General features: G+C 65.1%; 4 protein-coding genes across 4 annotated transcripts; 1 reads left to right on the forward strand and 3 right to left on the reverse strand.

Annotated features, from left to right (window-relative positions):
* Positions 1-778: 778 nt before the first annotated feature.
* On the forward strand, positions 779-1,559 carry MNEG_8114 (hypothetical protein; the record flags this gene model as incomplete). The annotated part of the gene is made up of 3 exons (XM_014043409.1): positions 779-867; positions 1,133-1,175; positions 1,512-1,559. 3 exons carry the CDS (start codon positions 779-781, stop codon positions 1,557-1,559), a joined length of 180 nt encoding a protein of 59 aa, XP_013898863.1.
* A 1,092-nt stretch (positions 1,560-2,651) lies between these two features.
* On the reverse strand, positions 2,652-4,590 carry MNEG_8115 (hypothetical protein; the record flags this gene model as incomplete). Its single annotated transcript, XM_014043410.1, has 5 exons — positions 2,652-2,753; positions 3,058-3,276; positions 3,494-4,051; positions 4,217-4,329; positions 4,533-4,590. 5 exons carry the CDS (start codon positions 4,588-4,590, stop codon positions 2,652-2,654), a joined length of 1,050 nt encoding a protein of 349 aa, XP_013898864.1.
* A 1,311-nt stretch (positions 4,591-5,901) lies between these two features.
* On the reverse strand, positions 5,902-8,438 carry MNEG_8116 (cysteine desulfurase; the record flags this gene model as incomplete). Its single annotated transcript, XM_014043411.1, has 6 exons — positions 5,902-6,475; positions 6,639-6,733; positions 7,003-7,101; positions 7,370-7,478; positions 7,728-8,047; positions 8,271-8,438. 6 exons carry the CDS (start codon positions 8,436-8,438, stop codon positions 5,902-5,904), a joined length of 1,365 nt encoding a protein of 454 aa, XP_013898865.1.
* A 763-nt stretch (positions 8,439-9,201) lies between these two features.
* MNEG_8117 (nucleoside-diphosphate kinase) lies at positions 9,202-11,138 on the reverse strand (the record flags this gene model as incomplete). Its single annotated transcript, XM_014043412.1, has 6 exons — positions 9,202-9,353; positions 9,526-9,583; positions 9,869-9,973; positions 10,287-10,376; positions 10,638-10,755; positions 11,008-11,138. The coding sequence occupies 6 exons, from the start codon at positions 11,136-11,138 to the stop codon at positions 9,202-9,204; spliced, it is 654 nt and encodes a 217-aa protein (XP_013898866.1).
* Between the last annotated feature and the right edge of the window lie 1,914 nt (positions 11,139-13,052).

Below are 13,052 nucleotides of genomic sequence, written 5' to 3' on the forward strand. Positions count from 1 at the left end.
CCCAAATCCCAGGCCCTGCCAACCTATGTCGGGTCCCTGGCATTCGTGTCAGGATTCCTCATCCGCTTCGACGACATGCCGACCTACTGGAGGGTAAGCATCGTTTGCAGGGATGCCATGGGCTCTGTGGGGAGCAGGCACGTGGACAGTAGTGGGTCCCAGTTGCCGTGAGCTAAGCACACCTGGCACAGCACAGCACCAGATCGCCGTCCCCCTCTTGCATGACGACGCTTGCTCTTGTATCTATCTGCTGCCACACCCGCACTACCTGCTTTGGGCTCGCTCACCACTGCAAACCCAGCCGACTTGCAGCCCTTCCCACCCGTTTTCCTAATCCTTCCGCGCTCCTGCGTCCCTCCTCGCCCAACACACACACCCCCTACCTCGCCCACTCCTGAACACCCGCGGCCTCCGCCTCGCATCGCGCCGCTTGTTGGCACGCGCATGTGTCTCCCGCAGTGGTACAGCCGCGCCAACCCGCTGACATATTCCTTCACAGCGCGTGAGCTGCGGGGCTTTTTGGGAGGGGGTTGAGGGGGAAGCAAAGTGGGAAAAGGGCGAGAGCGGCCGAGACAAGCCGCGGCCGCTACTTGTTGTATAAGGCACGGCATCCGCTGTGCACTGCACGGTGCAGCCCTTCGGCCCGCCATGCGTATTGCCACACCAGCACTAATCTGCTGCACGCTGTGGCTGCTTACAATCGCAACCTGTCGGCCACTCTGTGGCCCTGCCAAACCCTGCTGCCTGAGCCACGCGTTCCACGCCCTCTCCTGCAGTGATGGTCAACCAATTTGAGAAGAATGATCCAAGATTCATCGGCGGCAAGACCCTGCTGCACTACTTTGGTGTGGCTGACCAGTCCGCCTGGTGCGTTGACCAGAGTTTGACCTCGTTCGATTCGAAGTGCCGCTTGGGCCCATGTGTTTATCCTGATCATCGTGGTTTCAGCAGTGCGCCATGCACCCTCAAAAGAGAGCGACGTGGAGGAGGGGAGATTGGGAGGTGGTTAAGACCTTGACAGCTGAAACGGGGTTGCAGGGTGGACTCCCCCGCCCGCCTCTGAGAGGGGCGCAGATGCATTCATGTCACCGCCCTCGCCGTGCCACCCTGCCCCCCGCCCACGTGCACCCAGGGCCAACATCGGCGCCATCTTTGGCTTTTTTGGGGTGTTCATGGTGAGGCCTGCATTGCTGCACCTCGGTTAGGTCAAGTTTTGGGGGTCACGGATCTGGAGTTGAATGGTCACAAGACCCAGATCGTACAAGGAATTCTGGTTGAGACGTGGCAGCCTGCAACGTGTGGCGAGGGCAATGCGCGATTGCACAGGCTCAGGAACTTGTGCGATGTTTGGGGCTGGGCGGCTGGCCGGGCGGCTTATGATAACTAGGGCCTGCCCTGGGAGGGTCTCAACTGCCATCAGTCAGTACGGCAAACCCAAACATTAACTCGTCACAATCCTACTCATCCCCCCCGTCCTTCCCAACGTACATCCGCGTCTCATCCTGTTTCAGGTGTTCACGTGGCTGGTTCTGAGCTTCAGGCGTTATGAGCGGCGGTGACACCTGGGTGCCGCCTGGCGGTTTGGGCAACGACCCGGCGTGGCAGAAGAAGCTGCTTGGAAGCTTCTGGACGCGCGGCTGATTCTTCCTGGTATTCGCATTGGCTTTATCCCAACCCATAAGAACCCGAATTCTTGGGCCGCTTCGTGCACTGCGTGCCCCTGTTGGATGGTTCCCAGGCTGCCCGATTTTGAAGCCTTTTTTCAAACCACGTTACTTGCAGCAGGGGCACATTCCTGTTTTGACGCTGGCTGCAAAAGAGAGGTTCCTATTTTGTTGCTGGCGAGCGGCGGGCGGCACCCTGACCCCCCAGATTTGCGGCTTTGAACCGCCGGCCCCCGCACGGCTCCCCACCCGCGCACTGCTCGCCGCTCATGTCATGCGGTTGTCCAAGTGCCCTGTGGCATGCCCACAATCATAAGCTCGGCCCCACCTTCAAAACTGCCAAGCACTCAGCGCACTGCTGGACGCCCTGGTTTGCCCCACTGCACTGCGCCGGGCATTGAAAGGCAATGATGCACCAGTGGCGTGCGCGGCCGAGCGGCGTCGGCCGGCCGTGCCTGCGGAGTGCCGCGGCCTCGGGGCCGGCTGGTTGCGGCCGAATCCAACAACCATTCACGGCTGGGCCGCGCTCCCTTGCCCACTGGCAGCCTGCCGCGCGACTGCCCGGCTGCGGGGCATCGGGTGACGGGTTTGCCTTCCGCCTGGTGTGCGGAGTGTTCTCATAGGTGGAGTGTCTGGGGGAGTTTCAGGGCGTTCCCATTATCGAAGCAAAACCACCAGGTGAGTGTTTTGTGGGGCCCCCACAGCCGCTCGCTTTGCCCAACCTGTTTAATCAATTGATGTAAACAGTATGAAGGCAGGCATGGAGTTTACAGGGTTGCTAGTAAGGCATAGGGAGCTTGCCTGCGCGCTGCTAGATGTCGCGGCGAATCAATCAGTCGCTTGCAACGCCGCCACCGTCCCGCAGCAGCTTCTCTGCAGCTGCTCGCAGGTCAGCGCGCGTCCCCCAAGCGCTGCCGCAACGTTCGGAAGCCCGTTTCTCAGCGTGACTGGGCCGGCGCAGCGGCGCCGCGCGCCGCGCGCCACGCATCAACTCAAGGCGCCGTCCGCCCGCGCCTCCTCCGCGGCCGCCGCCGCGGCCGCGCGCCGGGCGTCCCATAGTAGCTGCTCCACCCCCCGCAACCGCAGCTCCTGCGGCGGCGGTGTGGGGTGCGAGGAGGCGGCGGGGCAGCGGGGTCGGCGGGCAGCTCTGCGCAGCGCCGGCAGCACGCCCAAACGGCCCCGGCCCCCTTCTGAGGGCTGCCTGCCACAGCGCTTTGGCAGCACAGCGGCATGTCAGCCCCAAGCACCCCTCCTGCCTGGCACGGCCTGGCCGCCAACCCCGCACACCAAAACAAAGCCAGCGCGCGGCACGCAAGCACACGCGACCACACTCGCAGTAGAACAACCGTTTCCCTTCACACCCCTCCTTCCTCCACCCTCCCTCCGCCCCCACCTGGAACCCGTGCCGCAAGTCAGTGAAGTCCCTGAGCGTCTCCCGCCCCCGCGCCAGCCGCCACGCCCAGTACTCCGCCCGCTCGCCCGACAGCGGCGCCTCGACGCCCGCGGCGGCGGCGGACGCCCACAGGTACAGCAGGCGCGCCGCCTGGAAGCGCACCTCCTCGGCTTCCTCGGGGCCCAAAGCCACAGGGGTGAGGCCCTCGGGGGCGGCGCCCTTGCGTTTTCGGCGGGGCGGCCGGAGGGCGCACAGCATCATAGGCAGGCGTGCGGTCGCGTGAGCGCGTCGTGATGACTCAGGCGATGACTGGAAGAGTCCCGTGGCTGCAGCGCGGGCGCCCAATTCAGCAGGGGCTCCCCTTGCTTCCGCACACCCGCGCCATGCCTCGCCCCGCAGTTGGCGACGGCGCCCTGCAGTCGGCCCCTGGGCTCACCGCCTGCGGCAGCTGCACCACTGCGCGCCGCGCCCGCGCCTGCTCCGCAAGCGCCCCCATGACTTCCGCCTCAACCCCCAGCTCCGCCAGCTGGCGAAGCGCCAGGTCCACGTCAGCGGCGTCCGCCGCGGAAGCTTCCTCCAGCAGGAGCCCCCGCGCGCCGCCGTCGCCGTCTGGCCGCCGCACCGCCCCGCCGCCGCCGCCGCCGTCGGACCGCTGCCGGCGGCGGCGGTCGTCCTGTTGCTGCTGCTGCCGCCGCTGGTGGATCCACCAGGCCGCGAGTTGGTGTTGCTGCTGCTGCTGCTGGTCGCCGCCGCTTGTGGTGCTCGCGCCGCCCTCAGTTTCGCATCTACTGACCCCACCCCTGCTGCTGCTCGCGGCGCTGCCGCCGCCGCCGCTGCCACCGCCGCCGCCGCTCCTGCCACCGCGCCGCGTGGCCGCCGTCGCCGCGCGGCGCGCGGCGTCGAGCATGGCGGACGGCGGCGGCGCCACCTCGCGCCAGCGCTCCGCTGCTGCCTCCGAAACCTCCAAATGGATCCCAAACGCAGCCGCAAGGCCCTGCGAGCCGCCGGGGTCGCGGTCAGCAAGCGCACGCTGCTGACCCGCAGCCCCATCGTGGCTCGCCGCACTGGCCCGGAATAGTCCGCTGCGCCACTCCCACCCCTGCTTGCCACTGCTGAGTCCGGTCCTGTGCTCTCGCGGGCGGCCCCCTTGCCAACTCACCCAGTAGCGCGCCAACCAGCAGCTGCCCAGCGCCAGCGCCTCGACCTCCTCCGGCGCCAGCAGCAGCGGGTCCAGCGCCGCCCGCGCCTCCTCCAGCTGCGACAGCGCCAGCTCTGCGCCCGTGCGCGCAAGGGGCAGCCCGCACGTGCACGCTGATGCAAGGGTCTCGCCGCGCCGCGAATCCAGGAAAGCGCGGCGCGCGGGGCGCGTGCATCGCCAGTGCCGATCGCGGGCGAATCGCAGACGCCGCGCGGCTCGCGTTGTGCCCGGCAAATACGCGCGCAGCAGCGTGCGGCCCCCAGCAGCCCCCACCCACCAGCCTCGGCGATGGCGTGAGCCTTGATGCCCTCAGACCGCTCCAGCAGGACCTGCATTGCCTCCGCCTCCTTCCCCGCATCCCCGTCGCCCCAGCCCCGCGCCCTGCCGCCGGGCGGTGCGCCGGGCGGCGCGGCGGCGTGCGGCGCGGCGCCGGCGGCACGGCATTCCAAGCTTTTGAGGCGCGCCGCCAAGTCATGGTTGTGCTGCCGCAGGATTTCGAGTTCGGCCCTTAAGAGGGCGTTCTCTTTACTAAGGCCGGTGCGCTGCAGGGCAGGATGTTTTGCAGCGGTTTGTGTGTTTGTGTGTGTGTAAGAGTGCGCGAGAGAGTGTGCGTGTAGGGGTGAGTGTGCGTGTGCGTGCGCCTGCACATGTGTGACACGCAAGTGCACCTACAAGTGACACGCAAGTGCACATACAAGTGACACGCAAGTGCACATACAAGTGTGTCTGTTGGGGTCTGACGCGTGCAGCACATGTCAAGGACCCAGCCTGGAATTTCAGCTACTGGGTTCGCATACTGCGGTGCCCACCAACCGTTCTGCATAGGATGCGGCCGCATGATCATGCACACACCTGGGTGACAGCCGCAATATCCCCTTTGCTTCCGGGCGCCGACGCCCCCTTCGCGCCGCATTGCGCCGCCGCCGCTACTGCTGCTGCTGCCGCCGCCGCCGCTGCCGCGGTTGCCGCTGGCGCGGTGGGCGCCGCTGCTGCGGGGACTGCCGGGATCAGTAGCTGCTCGGTTTCGTACAAATAGGGTGCCTGTGGGGCACGCATCGCAAGGCAGTGGTAGATGTGCGCAGGGCGCCGATCGAGCCGCGCCTCGCACCATTGCGTCCGGGCGGCGCAGGCTGCGGGACATACACATGCACAGCGCAAGGCATCGGCGCAGGTCGCGCCTCGCTGCGTTCAATCACCTTTTTGGCCAGCGACGTCTGTAGGTTGTCCTTCAGCAGCCCGATCGCCGCGTAGGAGTAACCTGCGCAATATTCAATACTCCTGTCAGGCCCATGGCAAGCTTAGAGAGTGCTGCGGCAGTGCCCGCGCATTGGGGCCACACCGGACGGCTTGGCCTTTGGCTCCCGCGCCAAGCCCCGGCCTGGACTTTTTGTTGGGCCTTCAGGCTCTGGTGAGGACGTCGTCGTCGCCCCTGCAGCGGCCGACATGACCGTCTTCGGCCCTGTCTACAGAGCAACCAGGGTGATCTTTGAAGTGGAGTCGTATATTATATTACAAGTGTATCGTCCGCCAGTTATCTAGACTTGATGCCACGTGCCCCATCACTGCATGCAGCCAGTGCGCACGAAACGGCCCAGCTGGCAGGCGACCTGCACACTCATGTTGACCGGCACCGGCCGCCCGCCGACTCAATCAGCTGTGTCGCCGCCTATCACCAATGCGCCCTGCGCCGCCACCGCTCTTAAAATCAGCGCCGCCGCGCGCGCCACCTCCTGCAACGTGGTATACCGCCCCGTCGACAGCCGAAGCGTGCCCGCCGCAAACTCGGGGGGCACACCCATCGCTCTCAGCACCGGCGATGCTGCACCCGCGTCCCCGGACCCGCTGTGGCAAGCCGCGGCCCCGGACGCCGCCAGGCGGTCTGCCAGCTCAGCCAGCAGCTTCCCGGCCCGCAAGCCGGCCACCGAAATGCTCAGCGTATTGGGCAGCCGCCGCCGCCCGTCCGCCGGGCCGTTGACCCGCACCCGCGTACCGCCGGCGCCGCCGTGCCCCCCTTCCGCAGTCCCCTTGAAGGCCGAGAGCAGCGCGATTTGCAGCGCGTCCCGCGTGGCGCGCATGTGAGTGGCGACGGCAGGCAGGTCCCGCGCCGCCGCCTCGGCCGCGGCGCCGAGCCCAGCGATCAGCAGCGTCGACTCCGTGCCCGCGCGCGCGCCGCGCTCCTGGCCGCCGCCGTGCAGCAGGCTTGGGAGGTGGACGCCGCGCCTGCGGGTGTCGATGCACGCACACGCACGTGTGACACATGGCCACGCGCCGCCGTGCATCTCGATCCAGGTGTGACACTTGCGGCGCAGGCCGGGCGCGCATGCAACGACTCAGGGAGAAGCGTGGGCCGGAATGCAACTGTGTTTGGCCACTGCACCCTCACCGAATAAAGAGCGCGGCCACGCCCTTTGGGGCGCCGAACTTGTGTCCCACCACAGTCAGCAGGTCAACCCCCAGCCGCCGCACATCAACGTCCACCTGTCGGGGCGAAAAGGAGTCAAGTACAGGTCAAACATGAGTTGGCCGTCAGTCAATCACGGTCAAATGGTCAGGGACTGGTATGGCCAGCACCCATGCTTATAGGAATTTGCATTGCGGCCGCCGCCTCAGCAGTCAGTGTCCAAGGGGGGTCCGGTTGTCCTGCTGCACGCGTTGGGAACTGCAAGGCCGCGGGGCGTGCACAGGCCAGCTTCACCCCGCGCAAGCAAGCTGCAGCCGCCCGCGCATGTGCATTTGCATGTGTGGACTCGCGCCTTGCCGATGGACTGCGCGGCGTCGGAGTGGAAGAGGGCGCCGCTGCCCGAGATCGCCTCTGCGATTTCCTGGATCGGCTGGATCGCGCCCACCTGCGCTTGAGGGGGAGATGATAACGGCAACATGAGAACAAAACCCTAACTTGGTCGGGGTGGTGAGGGGGCGTCTTTTGAGCCGAGCTGACGTCCGCTACAGGGCTGGACGCCAGGGCACAGGGGATCAGTGTCGCAAGGAAGATCAAGCAGCACAAGCCAGCACCCCCCTGCCCGTTGCCTGCACCCGTCGCCCCTAGGGCAGGTGAACGCCGCGGCCGGGTGTGTATACAAACACGAATGGACGGAATGCGGGGGAGAACCGCACCTCGTTGTTCGAGTGCATGATGGTGACGAGCGCCGTCTCGGGCCGCAGAGCCGCTTGGACTGCTGCAGGGTCGACCAGCCCCTCCGCGTCGACACCCACAGCGGTGTACCTGGGCGCAGAAGATTCCGAAACGATAGGTGGAATCAAAGCAGCCAAATTTGAGTGGCAGCAGTGCAGCTGCAGGCAGCTGTTGTGCGTCGACTGCCAACTGCACATCCGCTGCAAACAGCTTATGGTGGTGCGCGGTCAGCTTCCTGGGAGCCTGCGTCGATCGTGCAGGCTCATCGGCGCAGACCCCATGCACGCACGGCCATGCGATACGCGGCATGCATTCCTTGAGCACTGCTTTCAGCCTCACGTGAGTAACCCCTCATCTGCGAGCGCCTGCAGGTAGACCAAAACCGCCGGGTGCTCCACCGCCGACGTCACCACATGCGGCAGCTTCCCAGCGGCCGCCAGCTCGGCGCGCCGCGCCGCCGTCGCGCCCCAAACGGCCCATGCGTCGCTTTCAGTGCCGCATGAGGTGAAATAGACCTCGTCGGGGGCGCAGTGGATCAGCCGCGCGACGGACGCGCGCGCGGCGGCGACGGCGGCTGCGGCGGGGCGGCCGTAGGCGTGGGAGCTGCTGGGGTTGCCAAACTGGGTGGTGGTGTTTAGGGTGGATTGGTTGATATTGACCTGCACGTGCCAGGCACCGCTTAGTTGGACAGCGCGTTGCCAGGTCGCAAAGGAGAGGGCTGTATGCTGCAGCGACGGTCAAGCAGACAGACCGTGGGCTCCTTAGCGGGTGTGCCTCCAGACGGGTGCAGGCTTGCTTCGGCGGGGGCATGGCGAGTGCCGGGCCACCTGCAATCGCGGCAGCGTCAGCGGCCGGTCAATCATCACCAGTGGCGGGTCCCACCTGCTCCAGCGTGAATGGTAACATTGCTGCCTGGACCTCTGGTAGAATGGGCGTCGTGGCATTGTAATCGAGGTATATGCATTCCGCCAGGTGGGGCGGCGGCGCCGCCGAGCCCCCGCAGCCTGCTGCTGCGCCGTCGGCTGGCAGCGACGCTTCAGGTGCCGGCATCGTCCGAGCGCCAAACTTTGACTCTAATATATGAGAAAAGTTGTATTTGAACCAAGATTTTGATGCATTGTGCGTGCTTCTGCGGATCTGTGATCTGGGGATCAGCGAAATATGGAGCTGAAGGGGGTGCGCTGGTTAAAGACCTTGTCCAGTCTCAAGACCATATCCATGATGTTTCTTTTGTGGAACACCCGCCACGCCTGCCTGTGACGCCACCATTCGTGCTGGCGGTCAAGTCAAAAGGCTTGTATGGTTTTCCAGCACGGTGCATTTGCCAGTGGATCAGCGCAAGGCACTGCAAGCGAAGCTGCACCACAGGTGGCAATTGTGCCTTGTGTGTTAAAGTTGTATTCAGCTGTTGATGCTGCTCAAGGCCTGTGCCCCGTGATTCGCTCTACACCCACTACATGTTGGCTGCCTGGAGAAAGTTCAGACGGCTGCAAACATGTCCTGACTACAGCGAATCACTGTGGGAATTTGCAGTACAGTCGTAAGCGACCACCCCAGATGAGCAGCTGATGAGACAGCCTGCCGTTACAATTGCAAAAAGGCAGGCAGCTGCTCTAGCAGATAATGGCCCCTGCAGAGCGAGACAAGCCTTGCTGTGTGTTTGTGGTTGGTTAGATACACAATGATTTTGGGTCACCACAATTCAGGGACCAGCAGCACTTCATCGATCCTAATAGGGAACGCGCGGCTCGCACCGCAGTTGAAAGCAGCTGCCTTGCAGCTTCCCACCAGCAGCTGCCATGAAGCTGCACGCTTACTCCTTGAGCCAGGGGCTGATGGTCTGGTCCCAAGCGACAAGGCCCTCGGGGAACCACAGGGCTGCGGGGAACGCGCGGTCACGAGCGCACGCGAGCGCGCGGCGGCGGGCGGTCGTGAGCGCACGCCTGGCCGCGAGAGCATGCGCCGCTGCGGCAGGCACAGGCGAGCGCCTTGCGGGTGTGCGTTGCGATGAGCCGCAGGCGCTGGAGCGAGCGGCCGCCCCGCGGCGCGGCTGGGTTGCATTCCAAACTGGCCCTGGCTGAGGGGATGTTTTGCATGCAATTCGGGGGATAATGGTATATTTATTACGTTTGCTCACCGGTCTCGCGGTCGCCGTTGTCGGGGCTGTCGCTGCCGTGGATGACGTTGCGGCCCACCTGTGATGTGAGGGACACCAGGCGCGTCGCTTACGCGGTCGGTCGTGCGCAGTGTTAGCATGTGCACGTGTTTGTGGGTTGCATGCACGTGGGTGCATGTCGAGCACTTTGTGGGTCGCAATGCTGTCAGCATGTGCAGAGCGACGGCAGACCAAGGCAGCAGGCCGTGGCCCCCCTCGCCCCAACGCCTCGCGCCGCGCCGCCACGCGCCCTGGCCGCTGCGTGCCGCCCTGCCTCGTCAGCGCAGAGCAACGCCACATCAACATGCGCCCGCATCCGTCCCACCTGGATGGCAAAGTCGCCGCGGATGGTCCCGGGCTCCGAGGCCAGGGGGTTGGTGGCGCCGATGAGCTTGCGCGCGGACGCGACCACGCCGTCGCCCTCCCACACCTGGTGGAGGCGGGGCGGAGTGAGCCCGGGGGGGGGGGGCAGTGGTGGTTGGGCGCAGGCGATGGGTCGACATGCTGCGTTGTTGACTCTGGCCGCCGCTTGAGTGCCTTAAGACAACGCAAGGGTGTGAACCATTCCCTTCTAAAGGCGGCCCACGCAGGTACTGATATTGAGCTGCGGCGCCAAGAATCCCCAGTCCGTGGCTTGCGAACCCGAGGAATCTGGAGCCCTCAGATGCAGGGCAACACCAACTTGTGCGTTCGAGGCTCTTGTGGCCGTGATCCTAGGCGCCATCGGGCCGCCATGCGCCCACCATGGACACGACGGGCCCCGAGAGGATGTACTGCACGAGGTCCTTGTAGAAGGGCTTGGACGACAGGTCCTTGTAGTGCTCCTCCGCCACCTTTGCATGTTCAAAAACATTTGTGCAGGTGTTTTCAATTCGTTGATGAGCTTCAAGCTTCTGTTTGTCAGCAAGCAACTGCCTGCGCTGGTGGGGCCCAGGGGCACAAGCTGCCGCCGGCCAGAGCCGAACACGCGCGTGGTTGCTCGAGGCGGGCCTGGCCGCGGGAATTCCGTGCAGTAATAAAACTGCTGGTGGTGGTACGGGCTGAGCGGCGTCATCTCATCGTGCATGCGAGCATGTATGATGTCCATGCATCACCTCCTGGGGGGTCTGGTAGAGCTTGAGCGCGCGGAGCTTGAAGCCCTTGCGCTCGAAGCGGCCGATGATCTCGCCCACCAGGCCGCGCTGCACGCCATCAGGCTTCACCATCACATAGCTGCGGGGCAAGGTCACCGCAGGCCCGGGCGCGTTGCATTGTGGTGTCGTTCGGGGTTGGGGGAGGGGTGGGGGGTGAGGGGCTGCAGGCCACAATGAATGGTGGGGTGGGAGGTGCCTGGCACGGGTGCTTGTGAAGGGTTTGGCTGCACGCCGCACCAGTGGCAGCATTCCATCAGGTTGTACAGGCACTGTGTGCAGTCATAGCAGATGGCGGCGGCTGTCTAGGCGCCAGCGGCGGCCAGGGCCACACCTGATCTCGGCGCGCACGGCCACGGCGCGTGCGCGGGAGCCAGCAGCGGCGGTCCTGCTGACGCAGGCGCGTGCGGGGCGCCCCGCAGCAGAGAATGCGGGCCTGGCCGCGGCCTGGCGCTGGGCGAGCATCTTTTGATGTGTGCTCGGGGGCTGTGCCGGTCGGCTGTGGGGCAATGGTCGAATGTACAGACGACCAATGAGCTATCCAGAGCAGTTCCTAATTGTTACAAAGGAAGGCTCGGATTGATTCGAGCAGGACGGGAGCCAGGAAATGCACGGTCAGCAATTGAGAGGCCCCCGCAGAGTTCGACGTGACCGTGCTGAAAAGCCACTACAGCCCCCATATGCTAAATAAACGCGCACTGGATTATAAATTACTGCATTTCACGGCCTCATAACGCCTGATCTCGTTCTGGTCCTCGTTCCTAACCCGCTCGGCATGGCCCTCAGGGGCTCCAGCAGCTGGCGCGCCTGCTCCTCACGTAGCTCAGCCCCGCGTGTTATCAGGATGTTGGGCATCCCGACGGAGCCCTCGATGCGAGCGCGGTCTGGCCGCCTCTCGACCAGCGCTGTTGCAGGCCGAGAGGCGCTAAAGACGGTATCTGCGGAAAATTTGAGCCCTCAGGAGATCGCGCGCCTGCTGGCTCGCCCGCGCATCGACTTCTCTTCCATTTTGAAGACGGTGGGCGTGCAGCAGCGGGCTAGATAAGTAGTACTGTTGTCCCTCTTGATATATCAGTGGCATGCGTGTGCATGGCACGTCGTGTCCGTGGCGCGCTGCATGTGCCCTGGCCGCCGCGCCGCTGTCGTTGTCAGTAGCACCCTGGTGGGGCAGCTGGGCAGCTTCGCATGTGCCGTCCAGGGCAAAAAACTGCTGCGTCGGTCTTCAATTGGTGCTTCACAGCAAGTGGCGGGTCCGCTCGGGGCAGCACCAACGCGCCACACTCGCGCAGCCACCAGAGCTGCTTAGTCACCGTGCTGGTACCATCAAACAACCGAACCATCTCAATTCCATTTTCGCCAGGTCGAGCCGATAGTGGCGGAGGTGCGGCAGGATGGAGACGCGGCGGTGCGACGCTACACGTCAAAGTTTGACCGTGTAGAGCTGGACAGCGTGTGCGTTCCCATCCAGGTTGGTTTTGAGGGGGGTGGTCCTTGTGCGGGGCCGTGGTTGTGAGGGGGTTGTCCTTTCGTAGGGCCGTGGTCAGCATAACGGACACACGACGGCGGTGTCTCTGGCCTGCAGCGGTCCCGGCAAGTGCAGCCGCCATCCGTTCGGGTTTTCAGGCGGCCGTGGGAGGTGCCGAGGTGGTGGTGCAGCAGCGGCGTTGCGCAGCTGTGGTCGCGGCAGGCGCGGTCACGCCGCCGCCCGCAGAGAGCATATGCGCACCCGCCAGACGCGGCTTGAGCACGCGATGTGTTGCGGCATGGGGCAGCGTTAAAAAGATGCAGATGCCGAACCTGGCGGCGGCCTTGCGGACACCTTAAGCACAGCGCCGCCAGCTGCGCGGCTGAAGGTCGGCTTGCTGGGGTTGTAGCCTGAAGATTTCCGCCGGCTGGCACCGCTGGCACATGCTCAGGCCTTCGGGCAGCGCGGCCGCGGCCGCGGCCGCGCTGCCCTTGTTGCCCGGGAGAGTTCGCTTGTCAGGGAGGACCACGGGATTACAGCAGCGGCAGCAGCATCAGCAGCGGCAGCAGCGGCAGCAGGGCAAGCAGCGCAAGCAGCAGCACCAGCAGCGGCGGTTTCCGCGGCAGCGTGGTTCACGCGGCAGCGGCGGCGACCGCGGCAGCGGCAGCGGCAGCGGCAGCGGCAGCAATGCACCCGTGCAGTTCGTCAGGGTTGGGAACGTGGGGCAGCTCTGGCTTTTGACGTGACAGAGCGCAGGGCCCCACACCCACAGGACTCCATCTGAACCCTTACCTAAGCCCCGCAACACGATGCCCCCTAAGTGCTCACAATCTCTCCAAACCGCCGCCTTATTCATCTACAAACACGCCGCCGCCCCCCCACCCCCACCCCAAACCTCAAACCCTACCAGGACC

The sequence above is a fragment of the Monoraphidium neglectum genome (assembly GCF_000611645.1).
Source record: "Monoraphidium neglectum strain SAG 48.87 unplaced genomic scaffold scaffold01508, whole genome shotgun sequence".
NCBI classification, from domain to species: Eukaryota; Viridiplantae; Chlorophyta; class Chlorophyceae; order Sphaeropleales; family Selenastraceae; genus Monoraphidium; species Monoraphidium neglectum.